This window comes from Macaca fascicularis, chromosome 1 (assembly GCF_037993035.2).
Source record: "Macaca fascicularis isolate 582-1 chromosome 1, T2T-MFA8v1.1".
NCBI lineage: Eukaryota > Metazoa > Chordata > Mammalia > Primates > Cercopithecidae > Macaca > Macaca fascicularis.
The window spans coordinates 159,342,437-159,370,168 of record NC_088375.1 but is presented as its reverse complement, the minus strand read 5'-3'; the positions used below and the strand labels follow the sequence as shown (position 1 = coordinate 159,370,168).

Genomic DNA, 27,732 nt, shown 5'->3' with positions numbered 1-27,732 from the left:
AATTACCTCATCAGGCTCGGGCTTAAGGTCTAGATCTCATCACCTAAGTCAGGTCCAAGTGTGGACAAGGCTCAGCAGAGTTAGCTACTCTCCTAAGGATGATTTCTTTATCTAGATCATTGAATTCATTAGGTACACTTCCTACATCCCTCATTACCACAGCAACAGTGATGCCAGACTTTTGACCACTACATAGCGAGGTGCCCTTCCCCGCTGCTTCCAATCACGTCTTTCTCATTTTCTTTCAAACTCACCGGCAGCCTCCACAAAACCCACTGGATTTCTGAACACCACCTGGTCTCAAAACCAATGCCTGTATTGTAGGTTTTGTTAAACCAGCATCCCACTTCCAGGTACCAAATTTTGTTCCGCTTATCTATTGTTGCACCCCAAACTTGCTGTCTTAATATAACAAATTTTTATTTTGCTCATGATTTGGTGTGTCAGGAATTTTGGGAAGGGCTTAATTCTCCCTTGGGATCTCTCATACAGTCAGGTGTTGACTGGGGCTTCAGAAAACCCAACTGGGCTGATAGTGGACACTAATTATCCTTGGGAGCCCAGCTGAGCCTGTTGGCCTGGACTCCTCCACATAGCTGCTACACAGAGCTTGAGTTTCTTACAGCATGGTGACAGAGTTCTGGTCTTGTTTGTATTAACTCTCTTGTTAACTTCTTACTTTCTCAGCTACTAGAGATAATTACCCCTGGGAAAGGTTAAAAAAAGCAAAACCAAAACAAACTTTGGATCGTAACTTCAAGCACTTCCTAAGTAAATACAATAATGAACTAAATCACCCAAAGAGTAATCAATTTAAAAAGAAAACAAATTAAAATTATTTACTTACTTATTTATTTTTGAGACAAAGTCTGGCTCTGTCACCCAGGCTGGAGTGCAGTGGTGTGATCTTAGCTCACTGCAACATCTGCCTTCCAGGCTCAAGCCATCCTCCCACCTCAACCTCTCAAGTAGCTGAGACTACAGGAGCACACCACAACATCTGTCTAATTTTTGTATTTCTTGTAGGGACAGGAATTCACCATGTTGCTCAGGCTGGTCCCAAACTCATGAGCTCAAGCTATTGGCCAGTCTTGGCCTCCTGAAGTGCTGGGGTTACAGGTATGAGCCATGGCCACCACGCCTCGACATAAAAATTTATTGAATGTTAAAATTGTGCTATTATTGTATACTTAATGACAGCAATAAGTATAGCAAAGAATAATTTGCATAATAAATATTCATTTTTTTCTAATTAGTACAATAATTGAATAGTAATCATCACCAAAGTAGGACAAAGGAGGGTTATTATCATAAAGGTTAGTTTGATCTTTCAAGATTTGATTACTTCTACCCAGACTCCACTTCATCCACTTGAACAAAGGTTCTGCTGTTCATCAATCAAATGTTAAGTATCTCTGTTGTATTGAAGTATTACCCTAGCTGGCCATATTCCACGTAAAGGGCAAATAACAGTTTCTCTCAGCAGAGTTTGTAAAAACAAAACAGAAAAAAACATGTCTCTTTCATGAAAACACTTCTTTATGAAAAGATCATGGATGATAGATAAGTCTACAAAGGCACTAACACAGTTGGCAAAAGACACCAAAATACCTATAACACATCAGTGAAACTGACTTAGCATCATATTTACTCAAATGAAGGTATATATTCTTGCATGTTAAAAAATCCTTCACGCTTCTAGTAACCTCTGCCATAGTTTCCCCTCGTGCTTCTTTTAGTCCAACATTAGATATTATCAAAGAATTAAGTTTATCTTGAAACGAAGCCAGTAAGGCTATTTACAGTTCAGGGATGAAAAAATATATATCTATTTAGTGAATTTTGTGAGTCACTCATTTTAATCAGTGGCATTGGGATTAATCTGGAGACATCACTGAATTAATTTACTACTCAACATAGTTTTTTATTGAGTAATATTTATCTGCCAATTTCCTTATGTGAATTAAGACATTTACAAACTGAATTTGGAGTTCTGGGAAAAAGAAAGGCAAATTTCTTATCTTGCTCCAGAGAAAATAGTGGCATACACTCCTCTGTTTTGTTTACAGGAGAGTGGCCGTGGGTTTTCCCACTCTATACAAGGACACAAAGCATTTTTCTGTGGACTTACATTAGACTGGCTTTGAGATACAGAGGAGAGACTTATTTGATGAAGGAATAAGGTCTCCTGGTGAAAAGATTCTTGTCACAGGAAGAGATCTTTGTGAAGTTCCTGTGTGCAGTCAAACTTTAATAGCCCAAATTATGGGTTGCCATGGAAATAATATTGTAAATTATATTGAAAAGAAATGTATTAAAATTCAGGACAACTCAGTTATACAATGGTAGCAAACAAACTACTACCCAGAACTGTTATGCAGCATTATTGGTATAGTTAAGTATTATTTCATTTACTCCTCACAACAGCCCTGAAGGCGGGTAATGTTTCCATATTTTCCAGGTAAGAAAACTGAGGTTGAGTAAGTAACCCAAGACCTTTAAAAAAATGATGAAACTGTAGATGTACCTGATTCCAAATCTTTCACTTATGTAACAAATTTCAATTCTATGATGAAAAGTAAAAAAAAAAAAAAAAAAAAAAAAAAAAAAATTACATAGATAAGAAAGATGTGTCCCAAAGTGAGAGAAACCAAAATTCTAAATTTTGTGTAAGAAAATTTATTTTATTATAATATTTACTCTAGAGATTACATATTGTACTACAACTTCATTAATGGTAGGAATTTAAATCACTTTAAGACATAATGAAAGAATGTTCTGAAGATCTTAGAAGAATATATTTACTTTATGACTTATGCTCCTTTATTTTTCTCTCCCTCCCTATTTTCCTGTCTTAATTTTTTGAATTCTCCAATTCTGTGTAGCTTTTGCATGGCAATATCAAGATTATCTTTTGGAAATGACTTTCAATTGGTGTTCTCAAAGTATTTATCTTATTGGAAGAAAAAACTGAAGAGCACGGAAAAATATTTTTCATTGTTCCCCAGTTAGGGTATAACTTTCTTTCTGCTAATACATTCCATCCACATTGACTCCATGCCATTAATTACTGGTACTAGCTAATATCTGACTTTCACAACTTTCACCCCAATAATAACATTAAAGTTTCCTAAGTCAGAATTTAAGGGACAGAACCTACGTCTCTGGGGGAAAAAAAGTTTGATCCACTCATATACAATTGTGAAACCTTTTTTTGCAGAAAATATTCATACTAGTAACATTGGTAGTTGTTTAAAAAAAATTCAAATAGGCCAGGCACGGTGGCTCATGCCTGTAATCCCAGCACTTTGGGAGGCCAAGGCGGGCAGATCATGAGGTCAGGAGATCAAGACCATCCTGGCCAACATGGTGAAACCCTGTCTCTACTAAAAAATATATATATATATAAAAATGAGCTGGGCATGGTAGTGCATGCCTGTAATCCCAGCTACTCGGGAGGCTGAGACAGGAGAATCACTTGAACCAGGGAGTTGGAGGTTGCAGTGAGCCGAGATCGTGCTACTGCACTCCAGCCTGGGAACACAGCGAGACTGTGCCTCAAAAAAACAAAACAAAACAAAACAAAATTCAAATAAAGAATCTCCATACTTCTCTTATTTTCACTTTCATAGTAAAATTTTTAACTTAACAATAAATAACAAGGTATCTCTTTGCTAGATGTCTCTTGGGCAAAGAGACTAGAACTTTTTGTATGTCAATGAATTATCTGGTGAAATTCTTAATAATTGTTCCTTCTTTTTAATTTGCTTATAAAAAGAAAAGTTTATGTATTAGTATTACCTAAAATGATCTAGGCCCTAGTTCTTCTTTGCAAACAGCAACATGAACATAATTGGTTGCTTATTAGAATTTCAAAAGTAACAATGATTAAAAAGGAACCATAAACTTGCCTCTTTCGTCTTTATAATTGTATTTACTTAAGTAATTTGGGCTTGCCTTTGACTCAACTGTTTTATATTCATTTTTTATTGTCTGCTACCTGATAAATCCTGGTGAGGCACATTTCCTCCAGGAAAGACAACAATCAATAATAGGAAGGCTTTTGGAAGACAATCATTAATGTTTAATATGTGACGCTGACTTAGTTATTCCATTAGCAAGTGTGAAATATTTTCTATACCTGTATTTACTCACCCACAAGTCCTAAAACAATGTAGCCAACAATACACAGTAGGAAGATCATACAGCACAGAACATCTGTACAACTCCTAAAGACAAGAAAAGAAAGAAAGAATTAAAAGAGGTCCCAAATGACTTCCTGTTTACTGCACAAAATGAAGAGAGAAAAACATAGTAATAGTGATATGCTATTTCATAATTGCATATTTATTCAATAATTTTAAAAGGTAGATCAGATGAATTTCTGCAAAGACGTTAGCAGCCATGGCGGGGTCATAGTTCCATGATTAACAAATGTCCCTCAGAACTCTTAGTATTTGTTTTCTCTTATTTATTTGTAAAATATTTTTAAAGATTAGAGTACGCCAACATCAGATAGCCATTTTTTATTTGAAATTGTAATATAAGCTATTTGATTTTATGATTTTCCTCTTCATGCCTCCTTCACACATGGTATAAAATACCCATTTCCCATCCCTCCTCTTCTCCATTTTCTTCCTACATACACATGATAGGGGTACTATTATTAGATAAAGGATTGACTACATTAACTTTCTATGGGGAGTTGAGTTATAACTATTCCAGTAACAATGTATATAAAGCATTCAAAATAAAATGTCTCAAAAGTATCAGTTTTCTAGCTGTCTCTGTAAGCTATATATTGTCAATGTAGGTTTAGAGGAAATCTGATTCACAGGGAGTCTGTGATTTGCTAAAGGTCAGAAGCCAAGCCAGCATCCAGCAGGGATACTCAAGGTTTTCAACTAACGTATTTTCTATCTGCAATATTACATCTTATTTAGCTTATAAGTGGCTTGGAAAGTCAAAGGTATGGTTTGAAAGTGAGCAGCAATACTGTCATTCTTTATTTGAAACTTAATGAGGACTCCTTTAGTAAAGAAAAAGATCAGCTCATTTGACAGGATTAAAAGTTGCACATGAGAATTTTCATGGTAAAACTTCTTGATCTTGAGGGCGTACACATATACCCTAATCTTTTAGCACAGGCAGGTTGAAGTTACACACTTATTTTTTGAAGTGGTAAGTAATGAATAATAATTGTACAGTAACAAACACACATTTATAAAGCCTGTCATACTTGTATTGCTTTCAGAAACGTAACCTTGAGAGATTCCTAAGAATATCTTTAGGCTATTAGGGGTAGTAAAGTGAGTTTGCTTACTTAAGGTACGTGAAAGAGGTTGTTAAAGAAGGGGGCAAATATCTAGATCTCCAGCGCCAACTCTTTTTCACTTGTGAGTTATGTTAATATGATTATAATTTTCTACAAAGTTTTAAAATAGCTACATCTAAAATCAACTACACACATTTCTATAATTCTTTACCTTGGAATAGGAAACGATCTTTCATCAAGAAAGTTAATTGTGGGCAAACCAGAAACAAACTATCATTTGTTTAAACCAAGTTTCAACGCAGGAATTTTAACTTTCATTAGAATTTAAGAATTATAAGAATGATAATAACAAGAGAAGAAAGCAGGTGCTCTAGTTTTTTTGTTTGTTTGTTTGTTTTTTGTTTTTTGGTTAACAACCATTGAAAGCAAAAACGTGCTTGGGTGTGAGCAGGGTATCTGTTTCACCTGCATTCTTACACATCCTACTTAATATCAGATTCTCAATCTGTCAGAGCAGTTGTTACATACCTCAACACCTAACAGAAAATGCATGCAGGTAAGAAACTCAAAGAGAAAAAACAAGAGCATAGATGTGCTTTAATTAGAAATCTTGCATTTGTCAAAGCCCTGGTGTGTAATCATAACTACCAGGAAGCTGGAGAGACGGATGTAAACAGAAGCACCAGCCAGGGTGGCCCGCCATCCCGTCCTTATATATCTATAATGTTATATGTTTGTATTGTTTCTAATAATACGGACTATAACACATAGAGTAGTCTCCCCTTATTCGCAAGGGAGACATGTTAAGACCCCCAGTGGATGCCTGAAACTGCGGATGGCCCCAAACCCTATATTCTGTTTCTTCCTATACGTACAGACCTATGAAAAAGTTTACTTTAAAAATTAAGCACAATTAAGAAATTAACAATAACTAATAATAAAATAGAATAATTATAACAATATGCCGCATCACTACTCCTGTGCTTTGGAGCCATTATGAAGTAAAATCAGGGTTACTTGAGTACAAGCACTGCGATACTGGGACAGGCGATCTGACAAGCAAGATGGCTAACAAGTGGCAAACGGGAAGGCAGGATAGGTGGCCTGGATAGCATGGAGACACTGGACAAAGAGATGATTCACATGCTGGGTGGGACAGAATTTGATGGCATGAGATTTTTATCATGCTATTCAGAACAGTGGGCAATTTAAGACATAAATTATTTATTTCTAGAATTTCCTACTTCATATTTTCTGTGCATCACGGATGGCCACAGATGACCTCGGATAACTGAAACCTCAGAAAGCGAAACTTCAAATAAGGGAGAACAATTGTATTCATAATGACTTTATGTTACATACTATCATAAGGTTATGTATTTATAATGCTACATAGTCAATACAAGTAGAGGTAAACATCTAGAAAGATCAATGAAATAAACTTACTAATTTCAAAGAACAGAGCACAAGGACAGAGCAGAAGCACATCCCAAATGGAAGGTTTCTGTTTGTTTGTTTGTTTGTTGAGCCAGAGTCTCGCTCTATTGCCCAGGCTGGAGTGCAGTAGTGCGATCTCGGCTCACTGCAACCTCCGACTCCCTGGTTCAAGCGATTCTCCTGCCTCAGCCTCCCAAGCAGCTTGAACTACAGGCACATGCCACCATGCCCCGCTAATTTTTGTATTTTTAGTAGAGATGAGGTTTCACCATATTGGCCAGGCTGCTCTCGCACTCCTGACCTCATGATCCGCCCACCTCAGCCTCCCACAGTGCTGGGATTACAGGCGTGAGCCACCGCGACCAACGGAAGTTTTTTAAAAAGTAAAACCTATACTCTTTCACTACTTGCACTAATGAATGAGCATCAGTTAGTGTTTTGGTTCTATATAGGGTTTTACACTATAATTTATTTTTTATTCTTCGGTGCCAAGGAAACACTAAAGCATCAGGAACTACCCTGTGCCCACACAACTATTCCCCTAGCCGTCTCTCTTCACGATGGGACACCTTAATAATTCACAATAATTCACACCTTAAGCTGTTTAGAGATTCTATTCTGGGGCCAGGGAAAATAATATATTAAAATCTGCTTTGTTTTTCTGGTACACTGCTTTAGAAAAATGGCAGACCATACCCTATGGCCAGACTGCTTAATTTTGTCTTACTTAACCACGGAAGGTTGTTGAACAAACTGAAAATTATAAACTGAGAATTTAAATCTCCCCAGTTTCGGTAGCAACTTGATTCACTTTATTGTTTTAGAAAAGTTTTTAAATAGGGTTGTGTGTGTGTGTGTGTGTGTACTTTCAGGTAATTATAATTACCTGCTATTTTTTCTATTAATTTATCTGCATCTCTCCCTTCCTCAGATATATTCTCTCTAAAAAAATAATTAGTGCTTAGAAAGTTACCGGAAAATTGAATGTGAATAAATCAAAACATAGCTTGGGCACCATTTTGTGAGTCAAGGAGAGTAGCAGAAACTCAATTCAAATGTTTAGAAGCTGTAGTTCCTTATCACTGTTTCTTTCTTTTGATTTCAGAGCATCTGTCACAATTCTAAATATTCTATAGGAAATGAGTTCTATTTTTAAGAAAAAATCAGGTTTTAATTGGGATAGTTCTCAAACCTCTCTAGAGAGCTATTGAGATAACTGGGTGATCTAAGCTCACGGACAAAAATTATCTGAATCATGTTCCAGCTAGAGGCTTGTCATAACTGGACCTTTTCCTCAGGTGGATTCATTTTTGCTTTCACAGCAAGCACTATGCAGCATTGTACTAAGCTAAAAATGGGCTGCATCCCACTGGGTCCCAGAAAGAAGACAGAAAGAATAGTTATAGAGAAAGTTGCCCAACTCTCTCCCTCACCCTCCCTCCAAATCAAAGTCCTACTTTTTCAAAACAAGCTGCTCACACCCCCATTTATCAGAGAACCACTCAAAACTTTACTCAGATTGTGTTTCCCTGGCATAAAAGTGTTTTCAAAAGTTAAACTATGGACCTACTATTGCTACCTTATATCTATTTTCCAAATTAAAAGAATAAGAATAGGATTCCAATTACATGTGCATGTGCAGACTTCCCTTTCCTCCCACCTCTAATCCCCAAATATTGTATGCCTATAGTCACCCAGACTTAAAGTGTTGGGAGTTTCCTTTGACTTTCCCTTTTTCTTAGCTTATCTTTTATATTCAATTGACAAGTTCTCTTGACTCCTTTTCTCTGATGTGTCTTTCATCCACCCCTTTCTTTCTATTCGTGTTGCCTGGATTCAGTCCAGGGTTTTTAATCCTCTCTTCAGACTATTGCCATGGTCTCTTAATTGGGCTTCTGCAAGTAGTTTCTGCCTGATCCAATTCAGTCTGCACATCACTGATATTACTGAGACGTGATGATGTCAGTTTACTGTTTTAAAAAATTGCAGGACCTCTCCATTACCTGTTGAATAATTTCCAAATATCTTCGCTTCATGTTTAAGAACCTACAAGCTCAATCCTAATTCAAGCCCCAGGCTACCTTTCTAGCTGTATCTCCCATTATTCCTTCTCAATGTGTTTTAACCAATTTGGACTTTTTCACACAATGATACACAGCCCTTGGGCACACTCAGAGCTCTCTGCTCATGGTACCTCTAGACTCCCCCTCCTGGGATAACCATATGTCCCAATTTGCATGGGATAGCCAGGGTTTACACCTCTTTCCTAGAATAACCGTTAACAATGTTTCCATTCACTCTCAAAAAAGCTCCAATGTGGATCCCCACATCCTACACGAAAATCCTATCCCTCAAGTCAGCTCAAATGTCGTCTCCTTCTTGAAGTTTTCAACTAGAAGAACTCTCTCTAATCCCTGTAGACCTAGAGAACTTTTGTTTGCATCTTTAAGGCAACTATATTTAATCTATTATAGCATAGAATGAGGGTAGCAAACTACAGTCTATGGGCCAAATCTGGTTTGCTGTCTGTTTTTGTGCAGCCTGTGAGCTAAGAATAGTTTTTACATCTCTAAAAAATTTTAAAAAAAACAAAGGAGTAATATTTTGTAACCAAGAACAATTATATAAAATTCAAACTTTAGCATTTATAAGTAAAGATTTTTGGAAAACAGCAATACTGAGATATATATAGTCTAAGGCTACTTTATTTTGCTGCAATGGCTCAGTACTTGCATTAGATACCATCTGGCCTGAAAAACCTAAAATATTTACTACCTGAATATTTATAGAAAAAGTTTACTATCCTCTGACCTAGACCATAAAGTCCTCTATTGCAGCATTTAGCAGAGTCTTGCATACTACAGACATACAGCAATCTATGTCCCGTGAATGATTAGCGAAATGCACCCTCCACTGACAATCTAATGTATCATAAACAGGGCCTGGTAAAAATCAAAGTGCTGTGTTTCAGAGTTCAGATCTTTTTTATTTTTTATAGTGAATATGTTGCTTAGAGATTGAAATTTTGGGTCAAGCTTAAACATGCCATCTGGACATTGCTGTCTCCAGTAAAATAAATCACTAAAAAACAAATGCAAACCAAAAAAAAACCCCATCAGATTTCATTTAGAGGTAATAAGAGAGTTTTGTTTTATAAGTGCATATTTTGGTTCCACACTAGTCTTATTCTCCAACAACTGTCATTTTGCTTCCTTTTCAGGGACAGCTTTCTACTCTCATCCAGAAACTGATTCATGTACTGGTTTTCTTTCTTTGTGGCAGATGAAATTCCAGTGATATCAACCATCCTGAAAGGTCATTAATATCAAGCATTAGAGTGAGAACAGAAGTCCTAAAAGTCATTATTCTCTGACAGATCACCCATTTGTGCCTAATGAATCAGTTTAGGGACTGTCCACTGCCTGTGATTCCAGTCAGATGCTCACCTCTCATTTGAAAGTTGTTGGTGTCACCTGGGTACATCTGTCTATAACATGGCTGCATTTATAACCCAAAGTCTAGAAGCATTGCTCCTCTGTGGTTCTGTTGGCACCTGAATGATGCCATTCAGTCATCTGACACTGCTCTGATTCTTACCACAAAAGTCTGTCCCAGGAAGCAGAATGAACGCTTCACTTCCCACAGGCTTATTAGAGGATAATGCACTTTGGGGCCATCTTTCAAGTTTTACTGAGATATGTTTGGCAAACTACAGACTGTGCTGTGAATCAGACGGATCGTCTGAGTTGCTACTAGTTCGTCAGTGTCAGCTGGACTCTATTTTGAACTATTTAGCAGGAGAGATCTATGTAAGTTAAAAATATTTTCCCTTTTTTCTCCTACTTCTCACGAATAATAGAGAATCTGGTGATTTTTGAAAGGGACATCCTCCAAGAGCTTGTGTTTCAAGGCATCAATTGTATCCACCCCCTTGGTTCCAGTTTCTCTTCTTCCCACATACATTGTCTGATAGTTCTTTATTGTTCTGTTTCCCAATCCACAGCTTTAGGTTATGCCACACACCATTCTTTGTGTATGTGAGAGCTGAGGTTTTATTAGAAGGCAAGTTACACTGGCTGTTTCTATAAGAGGTTAAAGATTATCTTGAAGAATTTTGCTCTGTTACTGAAATCAGAAACCTCATAGGAAGGCACAAATGAGCTTTTAATTACATGAACCTGTATTTTCAGGTGTTTGATATTAACACAAGTTTTTAAAGTGTCCTAAAAATTTTAAAGAAGACTTTAAATTTACATTTACCTTTGCAGATAATCCTGGTATCTAATCATTGAGAAAGAAGTGTTGGTTTTCGAGGATTATTATTTTTAACACATTTTAAACTGTTGTTTAAAAACAAAATGTACCAAATAACTCAATACCCTATGAAAAAACAGTATAATATTGATAATATCTTTCAAATGTATTAGATTATACAAGATAACATTTAAGTATTATAGCTGCTTTAGTTAGTTCTTCTGAATAATTTGATCTTAAAAGCTTCTCTATCCTCTGATTAGTCTTGTATTCTAAACTGCTTGCATTTGGGTTTCCATTGCCTTGAGAGAATAGGTTTAACTGGTTGTGATTTATATTTTCATTTGTAAAGATAAATGAAACCTGATTTTTTCTTTTTTTTTTTTTTAGAAAGAAGAGTTTAAGTAGTGCCTGTATAAAAGAGTCTTTTGTTTGAAAGCGGGCAAGATAAGACAAAATTGGTTTTACGATGTTACTCATCGTGTGTAAAACTTGTATAATATTCAATAATCTGTCAGTAGGTGGAAACCACTCTGCAAATGCTAGTAAAGTGAGAGCGAGATCACAGTTACTGCTTATATTACAGCTGGGGCATTGTAGACCAAAGGCATTACATAGCAGGGTGCAAAGAGACCTAGCTCTAGACAGCTTTGAGACATTAGTCCAAAGTCATCAACAAAGGTTGAAGGGAATTCATATCGGTTTGGAACACTTTTTAATCTTTTTGGAATAAGTTAGAATCTATGTAGACATAGAGTAGAGCTCAAAAATGTTTGTTGAAACAATGAATTTCCAACTTCTGGAAATTCTCATTCAGCTATTAAAATACAAAAACGCATGTCTCCTAATAATTATATGATAATCTTTTTAGTAATTAAAAGCACACACATTATAGTGAGAAGATTACTATTTGTCACCTCATATTTTAATAAGTAAATAAAAAATATTGCCTGATGATGATGGAAGACTTAGAAAATTGCAAGCCCTTTGACCCAGTAATTTTCTTTTTAGTAATTTATACCATGGGCATAATTATAGATATAGTAAACATTTATTTATAAAGATTTAAAACACTGCACTGTTTATAATAAAGAAAAGTTGAAAACAACTTTTGGAACAATATTTAATTATATGAAAAAATGTTTTGGGCTGGCACAGCTGCTCATGCCTGTAATTCCAATACTTTGGGAAGCTAAGTGGGGAGGATTACTTAAAGCTAGGAGTTTGAAACCAGCCTGGGCAACATAGTGAGACCTGGTCTCCACAAAACATTTTACAAATCAGCTGGGTGCGGTGGCTTGTGCCTATAGTCTCAGCTTCTTGGGAACTTGAGCTCAGGAGTTCACTGTTGGAGTGAGCTATGGATGTGACACCGTGCTCCATCCTGGGAAACAGAGCGAGACCCTTGCCTCTAAAAATTTTTTAAAAATATTTTTTAAAAATAATTAAAAGGAAAACAAGATTTCTCTATTATAAGCATTTTTTACTTATTGGTTTTGGCAATTATTTCAGTTCTCAGAGAAAAACAATAAATACAACATGCCATATTTGAGATAAATAACAGTAAACATTATACAAGTATGCTATTGGTAAACTTTATTATGAATGGGAGGTTTGCACAGATTTTGGAAAGAAAATTAACAAATTTGTGAAACAGTGTAATAAGGAATAGTTATTGCCCTGGGTTTCCATAGCAAAGAAGCACAGGCATTCGGTACATACCTATCAAATGGATCAATGAAAATATTATCTGAACATCAGACAATATCTTGTAGACATTTTAAAAAACACATAAGATGTTGTATATCTCCTGTTCTCAAAGTGTTTAGCAAAATGGAAAACTCCAACCATTGTAATGGAAATGCTAATCATTTGGTTAGAGCCCAACGTAGTACATAAATTCTTTTTTGTGAATATTTGCCAATCTATTTTATCTACAGGCTGGTTATACTACAACATAGCATTACTAGTAACAATAGGGTCATTATTATTAGCAAAAATAAAAGACAAATTTTGTAGAGGTTTTAAGATAAAAATATATTAATCTATTAATATAATTAATATATTAATATATAATAGAATATTGTATATTAGAATAGAATATTATATAATATATATTAGAATATATATTAGAATATATATAGAATATATAATAGAATATTATATATTAATAATATATTATATTATATATGTTATATTTATATATTATATTAGAATATATTCTATTATATTAACACAGAATATATATTATATATCATTATATAATCTAATATATAATACATATTATACTATATATAATATAGTATATATATCTATTATATAATCTAATAGATATATAATCTATTCATTATTATATATATAGCAGCACAAAACATGCTAGGGCAGCAGCGCAACAGGTGGTTGTTACAATTAAATGACTGAATAGCCCTCAGTGTGGAGGAGTATGGACTTTTCTGTCGGAGAGTTCAGTCACAACATTTCGGGTTTTTTTTTTTTTTTTTTTTTTGAGACGGAGTCTCGCTCTGTCGCCCAGGCTGGAGTGCAGTGGCTTGAGTCTCAGCTCACTGTAAGCTCCGCCTCCCGGGTTTATGCCATTCTTGTGCCTCAGCCTCCCGAGTAGCTGGGACTACAGGCACCCGCCACCTCGCCCGGCTAGTTTTTTTGTATTTTTTAGTAGAGATGGGGTTTCACCGTGTTATCCAGGATGGTCTCGATCTCCTGACCTTGTGATCCGCCCGTCTCTGCCTCCCAAAGTGCTGGGATTACAGGCTTGAGCCACTGCGCCCGGCCAACATTTCACATGTTAAGGGACCTGACTGTGACTCACCTTGACATATACTATCGCACTTGGATGATTATGAGTTGTAAAGTTGATATGAGAGCTGTTTAATACATCACTTTACAAATTAAGTCATGCCTGACTACAATTTCAGTTCATTTTCTATTGGAAGTTCTTGAATAGGGGGAGTAATGTAACAAAAGTGGTATTTCAATTAGATTTATCTTGCACCAGGATGTAGAATGAATTGGGATGAAGTGTGTGGTGAATGCAGTGTGGTAGCAACAGAGCAGAGAATGAAACCAGGGCCAGTTCTGCTTCATCATCATCATCAGCCTCCCACACATGTCTGTTTTCCTGGGTCCCAGGAATACTGTGAAAATAAATGTCAGAGCATGCGAGAGTTTGCAGCTCCAAAAAGATGCCTCGTGGGTTGAAATGGATATGAATGGATTTCTAATTGTTTTTAACACAGAGGGATCATTTCAGGACCAGATCCTATATTTGTCTCTCTGACAGTTTTCCAAGTAAATTGTTTCACTTTTTTTTATTACATCAACTTGATAAAAGCATATTTTCTCTAAGCTTTTGGAGATCAAAGATCGTATTTTTCAGTCTTCTACTGTGAATATGGTTAGCCGGCATCTGTCTTTTCTGTAATGGACATAAGGGGTTGTTGCTGTATTGTTAGTTTTAGTCCCTGAGGACCACATCAAAAAACAGCTGGCCTTGACTGCTCCTGGATGTGGACTGTCCATTATGAACAATATGCATGACAACTTACAGGTCAGTAAGTTGTCAATGTTGTTTCTAGATCTTGTCAACTGTATTTAAGGGAGCAAAGACAGAGTAAAAGCAAGGAAGGAAAGAGAAAGAAAGTGACATCTAGTAGCAGGACAAAATCAAGATAGAAATAAGCTGAAAAGGGATTTAAAGAAGAAAGAAAATGAGAGGAAGCAGTAGGACTCCTGATGAAAATCCGAAGTTATTAATGATTGAGAAAGAAAAAGGCAAAAGAGAATAAATCAGAAAAACAAGATCAAGAAAAATGCAGAAAAGAACTATTTGTGGTTATATGGAAAGGAAAATAAAAATTGTACAGTGAAGGAAGCTTACTAACATCTGTTTGACTCTGGAGAAAATATAAAAGCAGATACACATCCTAGTGTAAAAGTAGTAGATTATGTGCATGAGAAAGCAGATAATAAGGTGAATGATGATATTAATTTTGCTTAAGTGTATTTAATTTCTCTATTTTTACTTTATAATTTAAATAATCCTAACAGTCAGATACACTAGAGGAAAGTTTAAAGACATTGGTCTTTATTGTTCTCCTCCTTTAAACATTTACACTTTATTCCTTTCTAATACAACAACTGTTTGTCAGCTACCAAAAAGCCACTTAACAGACTCATGCATCTCTTTGTCTCTACCTTTACTAGACTTAAAGAATCTACCTCAACTCAATGTCTGTGCAGCCTGGTTCCAGTAGGGTAACAGAATGACCTCTAATCCAATAATCTTTTACATGGATAATAAAAAACATGCCAGCATCATCTTTCATACTTTGATGTAAAAAGCATGTGAGTTCTATGTTTTATTATTAGAGCTCCAAGACTTGCAGACTTTCACATTTGCTTCATCTTTGAGTTACTGGATAAATGTGCCAGAGTGTGCGGAGAAGCAGTCTATCTTTAGACTTTCATTGATGCTAGGGTTGCAGTAGTGGCAATAACAATAGGTGAGATACAACTTAAAGATTAAAGAAGGCCATAGTGAAATATGCCCAGCACGTAAAGAATTTCAATTTATCTTAAGTAATGCAAGTATTTGCAATGGTAACTGGGACTCCTAGTCTCTATTCTCAGGAGATCAACATCAAATAACTCTGAACCATCCCTGATTCTTGATCATCACTTCTATTGAGCTCAATGGCTTTTCAGAATTTAGATCTATCAGATTTGATTTTAAGTTTGGGCAGCAAATTAATATGATTGCTTTGTTTTAGTTAGTGTTCATTAAGAGTTTTCCTAGAAGAATAAAGTATTAATTTTAAGTAGTTGAGCTGCAGATTTTAGTTATTCTTTTCTGTCTCATCATGCTGCAAAGAGAAAGGAAGAATATACTAGAATACAGTCTCTTATCTGGGCTTGAGCCTTAAGGCAAAGATTTGCCTTGAGAATCACAATCTGGGAATTTAGATTCTGTCTACAATTAACACCTGGCAAGTCTCTTTAACTCCCCTTTACCAGCACAAAGCAACTGTTTCTATCCACAACAGAGTTGCGGGATTATCTATGCAATATCTGTAAAGCACGTAGAACTCCTCATAGAAAAAGTTGGGTTAGGAGTGTATGTCCATGTATGTGTGTTTTAAAAAGCAGAAAGGGAAGCTTAAAACTGAAACTTTGACATGGATTGGATTATAAATTATTACCATCATTAGTTTTACATCTATATACAAAAGCTCAAAAATAAAAAGCTTTAGGGCACAAATGAGTTTGCACTAGTCTATAAAGTCTTTGGTTTTCTAACATTGAAGGTCTAAATTCTCCCGATAATATTTAATATTAGTTAATTTTACTAGGCAGAACACTACAATATATGGTATAGTTTTAGTGTTCCCCCAAACATGAATTTGTCAGGAAATCGTAATTATTAGCACTCCATCCTTGTAATCATCCCCTTCTGGTCTTCTAGAAAAACTCTCTCACCTGCACTGTCTTCCATCTGTTCTGCTCCTCCTCAATCTTCCTCACGGACTATTCTTTCTCTACCTGTGTCTTAATGTTTGCCTAAATCTCCGGGCTTTCTCATGATCTTCCAACTCTGTCTGCTAATCAAAAGTAATCTCATCTATACTATAGTTTCCAAGACTTCAGCCATGAAAATAGCCCTAACCTTTCTCCTGAGTGCCAGCTTATTTTTAAATTCAAATGTCCCAAATTGAACTTACTACTTCTCTGAGGTCCCAAATTTTCTCTCTTCTCCTTAACTGTTTCTGCCCACCACTCACTCTTTCATCCACGGTAAAAATTCTGCCATTCTTGCCTCTTCTCTCTTACCCTCCACATTTAGTTGTCTGACAAGCCCTACTGATTCTCCATCCTACAGTGTTCTGTTTATTTCCCTCCAATCTCACTGCTACTTTCTAGGTTGAAGCCTCATCATCTCTTTTTTTTTTTTTGAGATGGAGTCTTGCTCTGTCGCCCAAGCTGGAGTGCAGTGGCCGGATCTCAGCTCACTGCAAGCTCCGCCTCCCGGGTTCACGCCATTCTCCTGCCTCAGCCTCCCGAGTAGCTGGGACTACAGGCACCCGCCACATCGCCCGGCTAGTTTTTTGTATTTTTTAGTAGAGACGGGGTTTCACCATGTTAGCCAGGATGGCCTCGATCTCCTGACCTTGTGATCCGCCCGTCTCGGCCTCCTAAAGTGCTGGGATTACAGGCTTGAGCCACCGCGCCTGGCTGCCTCATCATCTCTTATCTGGACTGAGAGCACAGCCTCCAAACAGCATCTTGCTCTTTTTGACCCTTCATCCACATTTTATACAATACATAACTTGACATATAAATCCACTGGTCAACACATTTTGAGACTTTCAATTGCTTACAAAATAAAATCCAGACTTCTCAATCTGGCCCTTGGTAAGCTGCAAAATTACTTTTTATCTTCTGTCCACTCTCACACATAACCTTTGCATTCTCAAAATCTTAGTGGCCTTTTATCTTGATGAACCATATACATTTGATGTTGTTTAACTGTTTTTGATATTTAAAAATGGCAATTTCATATGGCTCAACTAATAATGGCTATCTGCTTTGAAAGCTCTTTCACCCTTAAAACTTGTCAAAACATCATCAACACCCAGCTTAAATGTTACCACCTCTGTGAAGCAATCATTTGTCACACTAGGTTAAAGAGCAGTTCCCTCTCTGAGGCTCCCTTACCTCTGGCGTAGCACTGTGTTCTAATTATTTGTATCTACTTGTCTCTAACATTTGAACACAGGAAACTTCAGGGTGGAACTTGGGACTTAATTAACTCTATATCTTTACTTCTATAATCAGTTATAAATATTTGTTAATATAATAAATATTTATTATTTAACTATTAAAAATATAAATATTTGTTAGATAAATGAATAGACTTCTTTGGAATTTGTTACACAAAGGAGCTGGTAAAATTTTTGGTTAAAAGTGGAAGGAGGGTTAGTATTCTGATTTAACATATTTTACAATGCTTCTCTTCTCTTTTTATATCACCTTCTCCCTTTGCTTCTTACTGGATAATGTATTTATTTTTACCAGATGGATTTAATATGGCTATGAAAGAAATGCTTATTCACTACCAGGGCACATGGCCACAGTAAGTCTTGATGCACATATATGACCCACATGAATGCAAATGTGTGATGTTCAGCCAGCAAAATCCCAGGAGGCAGCAAGCAAGAGTAGGCAGCAACCAAAGGGCAAATCATTTCCAGGCAATATCAGATTGTTTCTGATAACATTCAAACCAAAATTGTTTTCAAAAGAAAAATCCCAAGAACAAAGAAATAGAAGAGATGAAGTTTGTAGAAGAATAGGCCTTCCAAGTTAACACTTAGGATATCACACATTTTAAAAGTATGATTTTATGCTGCTAACATGCACACGTATGTTTATTGCGGCACTATTAACAATAGCAAAGACTTGGAATCAACCCAAATGTCCATCAGTGATAGACTGGATTAAGAAAATGTAGCACATATACACCATGGAATACTATGCAGCCATCAAAAAGGATGAGTTTGAGTCCTTTGTAGGGACATGGATGCAGCTGGAAACCATCATTCTCAGCAAACTATCGCAAGAACAGAAAACCAAACACCGCATGTTCTCACTCATAGGTGGGAACTGAACAAGGAGATCACTTGGACTCGGGAAGGGGAACATCACACACCGGGGCCTATCATGGGGAAGGGGGAGGGGGGAGGGATTGCATTGGGAGTTATACCTGATGTAAATGACGAGTTGATGGGTGCAGAACACCAAGATGGCACAAGTATACATATGTAACAAACCTGCACGTTATGCACATGTACCCTAGAACTTAAAGTATAACAATAAAAAAAAAAAAAGGTGGAGGGAGTTAGAAAGGGGAGAGCTTATATTTTTAAGAAAATATAAACCTCAAAATATTTTTAATGTAAAATATATACCAAAAATATGAATGTCAAATAAAATAAAGTATTTGTTGGCAATCTTAAAAATAAATAAATAAATAAATAAATAAATAAATAAATGTATGATTTTAAACCAAGAGACTACATATGCTCTAATCTTTCAATCATCTCGGATACCAGGAAAATACTCCTTAACATAAGAGGTGCAAGATCATAGCAGGTCAGTGAAAGATGCAGCATCAGGGCCACAGCAGGACTTAGACTTAAGAAGGACTTAAACCAGGACAGAGACTCTGCCTCAGTCAGTTTCCCCACACATGAGTGAGAAGGGAATAGGAATTATTAATGCCAGAGGCATAGTGTTCTGATTCCTACATATTACTGGTTGCTGGAATAGATAAAAATTAGTTAGAAAATTAAATATAGCAAATTCCTTAGTTGGGTTCAGTCGCTTATTCTCAATGTTTTTGTGGTTTCATGAAATCCCTTTCACACACAATTAAAGACAGGTTCTTAAGAAAGATACGCTATTTAAAAGCACTATCCTGGTGGGCAGAGTGAACATCCTAGGTGTCTTAACTCAGACTGCTATAACAAAATACCATAGGCTGGGTGGTTTAAACAACAGCCATTTATTTCTGACAGTTCTAGGGGCTGTGAAGTCTAAGATCAGTGTACCCACATGGTCAGGTTCTGGTGAGGGGCCTCTTTCTGATTTACAACTGCTGCCTTCTTCTTGCTCCATCCTCACATCACAGAGAAACAGCACTAACTCTATGGTTTCTTCTTATAAGGGAACTAATCCCACCAATAGGACCTACCCTTATGACCTTCTCTAAACCTAATTACCTCCAAAGGCCCCACCTCCAAATACTACCATATTGGGGATTAAGGCTCCAACATAGAAATTCTGGGGGACACAAACCTTCAGTCCATAAAACCAGGGAAGTAGCATTTCTCCTAGTGTAGTCAGATTAGAACCTGACTCGTGGGTGTACCATCCCTCTTTCATACAGTAAAACCTCTTTTAAAAGATATAGTTGAAGCTGGTCATTTAAATCTGCTGTATAGGGTTGGGCTCAGCAGCTCATGCCTGTAATTCCAACAACTTGGGAGGCTGAGGTGGGAGGATCACTTGAGGCCAGGCTTTCAAAATCAGCCTGGGCAACACAGTGAGACCTTCATCTCTACACAAATAAAAACGTTAGTCACACATGGTGTTGCACACCTGTAGTCCTAGCTACTTGGGAGACCGAGGTGGGAGGATTGCTTGAGTTGTAGAGTTCGAGGCTACAGTGAGCCATGATTGTGCCACTGCAGTCCAGCCTGGGCAAAATCCCATCTCTTAAAAGAAAGAAAGAAAAAAAATCTGCTGTATAGATGTATAGATAAAAGTGAAATATTAAGTATTTTACTTTTGTGAGTATATTTTTAATTTTAAGCCAGATGATCAGATTTATTTTATGCAAAAGCACAGATCAGTAAGTCAGATAAAAATGCAGTTCTATGACATGTATATATGGGTTTCATATAGGAACTTGAGGATTCATGTCCTTGAATATCAGGATAAACAAAATCTCAAAAGAGGCAAAAGAATGAACCATAATCCAGGTGAACTCACATTGTCCTCTGGCTTTCAATGTGGAAGCATTACCCTTGAATAACTCTTGAACATTCTACTCTAAGCTTCATTTTTGGCCAGCATAAGTCTTTGTGGCTCCCTTGTTCCATGGTCTCTTAGTCTCTTTGGTACTCTTGGCAGCTGTCTTCTACGGAGAACTGAGCACCAGAATAAAATGAAGGGCAAAGCCCTGCTTCCAGTCCTTCAACACCAGTATTTAAAGTTAATCTAGCATTCTTCATTTCAAATATACAGTTCAAATATCACTCCCAGCCCTCCCTGCCAACACATATCTCCCCAGCTCATATTTTCAAGACCTTTCTGGATCTGCAAATACGTAAATCTTCAGAGATAATGTGCTTAGTTCTCCAGAGTACATCAAGACTATTAAATAATAAGGCCCCAATAAAAATCTAGCTATGCTGACATTTAGATGACAAGCTGGTAGACAGTGCATTATGCTGATTTTTATTTAGCTCCATATGATTCTGTAAAGACTTTTGTGTGCTTTGCGATACATTAATATTTGTACAAAAGAAATGTACAATCTTTCCTTCCCCTCCCTACCCCCAATTCCTGGGCAAAAACATTCTCTCTGAATATATGACTAGCATACAGGAAATAGCATTTGTTGTAGATGCAATATCAACTCAGATGGTAGAAAAACTTATAAACATAATCCCAGGATAATAGGTTGAATTTTGTTATAAAACTTTTGCAGTTTGATTTTATTTGCAGCACGGAACTCAATAATAGATAGCTCTCAATCTATTTCTTCCCAGAAGTGATACTGAAAGGTGAACAATTCTTAACTTTATCAAAATGGTTTTATTATAGATTTATTTATGTCATTATCAGTTGTTCTAAAGGCAGTGAAAGAAAAAAGATCTTAAGTACAAGACCCAAGTTCTGCCCTTTTTTTCTCCTGAACTATATTCTGTAAACCCCACAAGAGGCAAGTCTATGACTGCATTTCTGCCTTTCTACTATCATCATTCTGGTGAGGAGAACAGACAAAAATATGTGTGTTTAACACTAATGAAGGATTATAGTTTGGATTGTCTTAGCATGGATCACAGGGAATAGAGTGTATAATGATTATACATCATGAGCAGCTCAGCAGAAAGCTTTCATAATATAACAGATAAAATATAAATGTTTCCTAGAAGAGGAAAGAAAATAGGCTTAAGTAAAGGAAACAGAGGATAAAATACTTAAATGTTGAAAATGCTGTGAAATATTCTTATTTCATCTTCCTAATAAGTTTGTTAAATGCTTGGCTTTTTCACCTAAATTGGAAAATCTGTTCTCTACTTCCCCAATCTCCTACTCTGCACCATCTTCACTCTGATCCTTTTCAAATCTTACGGACCTTCATAGCCTAAAGAAGAGATAATTACTCAAAAACATAAAAAAATGTGTTTATTATACATAATTCAAATATTCTGGGAAGTCAAGAATGTATGGCATCTAAGCCTAAAGTGTAATGTTGTTTACATAGAAGCTTACATTTACATTTAGTAAAAGCTACCTACCAACAGCCTCAAAGAAAACCAGATCTTTGAAAAAATAATAGAGAATAGTATCAAACTATATCTGACCAGGCAAAAAAGAAAATCCATAAAAGCAATCAAAGAAATTTATGAAAGGAAAACTGAACAACAAAAGGTGAGGAAGTTGGTCATTGAAATCCTAGAAATAGAAAGTACTTTAAAAGGGTGATTTTATAATTAATTTGCCCTGTAGCAAATATTTGAACTATGTGATAGGTGTTCAAATACAACACACCGTTTATTTGCAAAAAACCCAAATTCCCATGTATTGTACTCCAAAAGACTTAGCATAACCAAAGGAAAAATATCAAAGATATGTACATATTGTGCCTTGTAAGTTAAGGGAGGTCAAGTTCATTCTATGTGCCTAAGCATATAAGTTGGTCATTAAGTTATAGTCCAAAGGGTTGAATATCAACGGTTGCTACCTTTCTCTAATGGGAGCATTATTTTGAATGACATATATTTGTCAAATACTAAGGATCATTTAATTATATGTGTGTCCTCCTAACTGCTTAACATTAAAGAGGTACGTGACCTAAATAATAGTTTTGGTTAGATAACATTGTACTTGAGGGTCTCCTTCTGTCCAATTACCAAGCAAGCTTTTGAAATGCACTGAAAGATTTAATTCACAAATCCCTTAAGAGCCTTCTGGTAAAAGGTTGAAGCAGCACAAATAAGCTACTGATACACGCCCTTGTTTCAGAAAATCATGCCGGGACTCTAAGCAAGTGTGCTTATTTATCATTGTTGAATTGCTACAGTAAGGCAAAAAAAAAAAAAAAAAAAAAAAATTCCAGAACAATATGAATATATTTATCATAAATATATAGGAGAAAATGCAAAGAACAGTTTAGTATCATAATATTAAGATGTTTATTTATAACTTTGTGACATTAGAGAAAGCATTGGTTGCTCAGAAATCTTTGTCTATATGTAACTACAGGTCTCTAATTTTATGAGAGAAAGGTTACTTGCCTATATTTATTGGCATTTTGTCAGTTCCAAAGCTGCTTCCACATTTTTAGGTATTTATCAGAGCAGCAATCCACTTCTCAGTACCAATTCATTTCTCTTAGTCAGCTCAGGCTGCTATAACAAACACCACAGACTGAGTGGTTTAAACATCAGAAATTTATTTATCACAGTGCTGGAGGCTGAGAAATCAAAGATCAAGGTGCCAGCCAATCTGGTTCCTTATGAGGGCTCTCTTCCTGATTTCTAGATGAATGCCTTCTTGCTGTATTGTTATATGGCAGAGAGAGAGAAAGACAGAGAGGGGCAGAGAGAGAGAGAGAGAGAGAGAGAGAGAGAGAGAGAGATCATCCCTAATGTCTCTTCTTACAAGGGCACTAATCCCATTCCTGAGGTCTCCACCATTGTGACTTAATCACATCCCAAAGGCCCTTACCTCCAAGCACCATCACACACCGGGGATTGGGGCTTCAACTCGTATATTTTGAGGGACACAAACATTCAGTTTATAGCAGGGATTCATCAAAATATAATGAAGCAGATAAAATATTCAACAATCCATTCATAGTGCCTGATTTATAAGTTTATTTCCACATGTATTTTAAAAATCATGCTTTATATAAATGATAATTTAGTACTAGTGACTTCTTCCTTTTAAATTTCACCAAAAAATATTTGATCCATCTTTAACATCCATGTCTTTGTCATCACTAGGTTCATTAGTCCAATTGTCCAGAGTATGTCACTTTCAATTTTAAATTGACACGCAAACTTTTTTGAATCCATTGATGATACTTCCATGGGAAATTTAATTCCAAACTTCCCATTTGTTATCTCCACAATGTAACTACTTCTTGCATTGCTTTAAAAATGGATCTTTAAAAGGGTTGTTTAAAAGGCCAGGTGTGGTGGCTCACATCTGGAATCCCAGCACTTTGGGAGGCTGAGGCAGGATTACTTGAGGTCAGGAGTTTGAGACCAGCCTGGCCAAAATGGCAAAACCCTGTCTCTACAAAAAATATAAAAATTAGCCCGGTGTGGTGGCACATGCCTGTAGTTCCAGCTACTCTGGAGGCTGAGGCAGGAGAATGGCTTGAACCCAGTAGGTGGAGGTTGCAGTGAGCCAGGATTGTGCCACTGCACTACAGTCTGGGCAAGAGAGTGAGACTCCATCTCAAAAAAAAGCATGGTTTACAATAACATGCAATATTGCTACAGCCAAGAGTAACAAATACATCTTTATTATTTGCTCCCTCTTTTTTAAAAATCCCATTTCATCAGATGGTCTGTAATGATTTCAAATTAGCACGGTGATCATTACATGCTGGTGTGTCTTCCTCCAAAATATTAATTAATTCTTCTAGATAAAGTAATTGAGAGAAAACTCAGTAATATTCTTAGGACTCCAGAAGTGCTCAGCAACCAGAGGACATTAGACATTTGAGATAATTTTGAGGCAAATCTTGGATTTAGTACCAGTCTCAACTTCCTTTGTCCTTTTCCTCCATCCATGGGATAGATACGGATTTCCTTTCACCCTCAGCTTGCTTCCTCAGTCAGCAAAAACAAAAACAAACAAACAAACAAACAAACAAACAAAAAACACTGCACGGAAAGATTTACTTGAAAATAATTTTGGAGAAATACAGGAGAAAGAACGCTACACTCATAACCTAGACCTGGATTCCAATCTTGTCTTTGCCACCAAGTCACCAGGTAACTGTGAACAAGCTTTTTCATGTTTTTAGGACTCCGTTTGTCATCCCAAAATAGGAGACTGAACCAAATAAACTCTAATGTTCTTTGCAAAGTAAATGAATCATTATTATAATTCTATTTCAATAAAAGTATTAAATGATACTAATTCTTTTAAATTCTATAGTTGAATATAATGAGTAATTAAATATGTTTCACTAATTCTTCCTATTTCTGCTTCTGCTACCTTAGATTTTGGCTATACAGCTCAGTTGCTTAACATGTTAACATCTATGTTTATCTCTAAAGTTTAGTCTTTTAAAAAAATCAGCTAAGCTTATTTTGGGTTAAAAAATGGCTATTGAGCTCATTCAGCATGCTAGTATTTCAAAGCAACCAACAACTGCCATTTCCATTACCTATGTTTCATGTTAGGCTAAGAAGAGTGAAATTTACTGATGTTTTTCTAACCCCAGCTTCCCTACTGTGCACAATGAATAGTTAAGCAGAACATTAGCAGAACATTTTCATTTCTAACTCTAGCAGTGAAGATTTCCCACCACTGTGACACAGAAGGATGCACACTTAAAGACAATACATTTATTTAGTGGATATGAACGTCTTTTGACTAGAAAAAGAAATAACAATCATCTGCAGTACTTTAAATAGCAAACATCTGTTTTTCCCAACATACTTCAAACACTTTGAATTTCCTGATTAGTTGTTATATGAGAACTGTATTTCTGAAAGACATAATGAGGCAGTTTAAAGATGAGCTTAAATGATCTTCAAAGCAAAGTAAAGAAAAATGCTCATGCTCTGGGTAAGGATGGTTAAGCCAGATCCACCATAACAGGAACAAATAAGAAATAATTCTTTCAACTATTTGCATTTAAACTGAAAGTCCTATTAAATATTGCAAGCAAAGGAGGATGATATAAATGAGCAAAGCATAGAGAAATGAAAATATAGCACTATGGTCTTATATCATAGCAACAAAATCCATGATGCTATTAAAGCAATCTTTTCTTGACTAAGCTAAACATAAAAATATTTGAAGTAATGACATGAAGCATTTTTGTGAGTATTACACAAGTGCATACATACATCATGAGGTAGGTTCAATAAGTGTATGTACAAACACATTTATGGGCAATTGCTCCAGTCTGAAGGTTGCAAATTTATTTTGGCCACATCAGCCCTTCCTCAGGAATTTGTAACATAAAATGAAGAGGATCATCTATTTTTCTCAAAGAATCTTATAAAAAGTGCATTGTGTCAATATTTCCAGGTGACATTTGTTTTATTTTTAACCCATAATTTTTATCTGCTCCATGGTTTTAAAAATGTTTTCACTGAGAAGATAAATATACCTAGTCAAATACCAAAGAATAACAATAACAAGAAAAAGAAATACAGACCCAATGAACAATGAAGGTTAAGGTGCTCTCACTATTTTTAATCAACCAGATATTTAGTGAGCATTTATTATATGCCAGGTCCTGTACTAGGGGATGAGGATCTAGAGAGAAACAAAAGCTTTAAGGAACTCACAATCTGCTCATGGATAAAAACACACAAACAAGCAAACAAAAAATTCTCAATATGACCAGGGTAATAAATGGAGTGTATAATGCATAAAGCACTCAAAGACCATAGACAAGAGGGGAGCTGATTCTGCCAGGGAGTAACTGACGCTGGGTTGAAGAGGGAACATGTGGATTTGACCTTCATATGTGAGTAAAAGACAGAAGAGGGCACTGAGGATACCATTTTTCAAATCGTATAGATAACAATAAAATGTTAAGAATCTGATACATTTTTTTTTCTCAAGACCTTTCTTTAAACTCCTATGGTTGCCCTATAGGTACAGATGGATTAATTTCCCAGAAATATTGTTAGGTCAAAAAAACCACAATTATAACATGTTGTTATTTATATGAAGAAAGGGAGATTTATATATATACATATATACAGTAGATAGTAGTCTTCCCTTATCCACAGTTTCACTTTCCAAGGTTTCAGTTACTCTGGGCCAACTGTAGTCAGAAAATTGGCAAGTACAGTATAATAAGGTATTTTGAGAGACAATGAGAGAGAGAGAGAGAGAGACCACATTCCCATAACTTTTGTTACAGTACATTGTTACAATTGCTGTATTTTATTATTAGTTACTGTTGTTAACCTCTTTTTTGCTTAATTTATAAATCAAACTTCATCATAGGTATGTATGTATGTATAGGAAAATGCATGGCATATGTTTCAGGCATCCACCGGGGTGTCTTGTGTGTGTGTGTGTGTGTGTGTGTGTGTGTGTGTGTGTGTGTGTAAAGAGCATCCCTTATCCGAAATGCTTGAGACCACAAGTGTTTCAAATTTCAGATTTGGGAATATTTGCAATGTACATAATGAGATATTCTGGGGGTGCAAACAAAGTCGAAACATGAAATTCATTTATGTTTCATATACACCTTATACGCATAGCCTGAAGATAATTTTATACAATATTTTAAATAATATATGTAACCCACCACATGAGGTCAGGAGTAAAATTTTCTACTTGTGATGTCATGTCAGTACTCAAAAAGCTTCAGATTTCGGAGCATTTTTTATTTTAAATTTTCAGATAGTGATGTGTGTGTATGCATGTATATGTATAATATTTTATACATATAAAATATTGTATATTTCATATATGTGTGTATATATATAAAACCTGCTAGAGGTAAAACACTGCTCAGGAAAGTATTCCATATTCTGAATTAAGACACTTTGCTTTTTTTCTTACTGTTTTTTTTTTTTTTTTTCTCATTTGGAGTACTTTGTCCTTTTCCTGCAAAATACTCATCTTGCCCACCTTTCAAGGCTCAGTTCTAAAGCTTTCTCCTACATTAAATCTTATCTTTAAAATGTAACTGGGCCATCTCTTCTATAACTGAAAGTCCTATTTTGTTCTTCCAATAACTATCATGG

The 27,732-nt window shown here is 35.9% G+C and overlaps 1 protein-coding gene across 10 annotated transcripts in view; it reads right to left on the bottom strand.

Moving 5' to 3' along the window:
• The window catches only part of SLC44A5 (solute carrier family 44 member 5), a 418,500-nt gene that overhangs the window by 90,244 nt on the left and 300,524 nt on the right, over positions 1-27,732 (bottom strand). For 8 of the 10 annotated variants that reach the window (XM_065520064.2, XM_074003606.1, XM_074003629.1 and 5 more), the window contains one exon: positions 4,156-4,229. In XM_065520064.2, the coding sequence (XP_065376136.1) occupies positions 4,156-4,229 (74 nt within the window). Of the gene's footprint in view, positions 1-4,141; positions 4,230-27,732 lie in introns of all 10 variants that reach the window. The other 2 variants (XM_074003630.1, XM_065520079.2) reach the window with 1 other exon arrangement.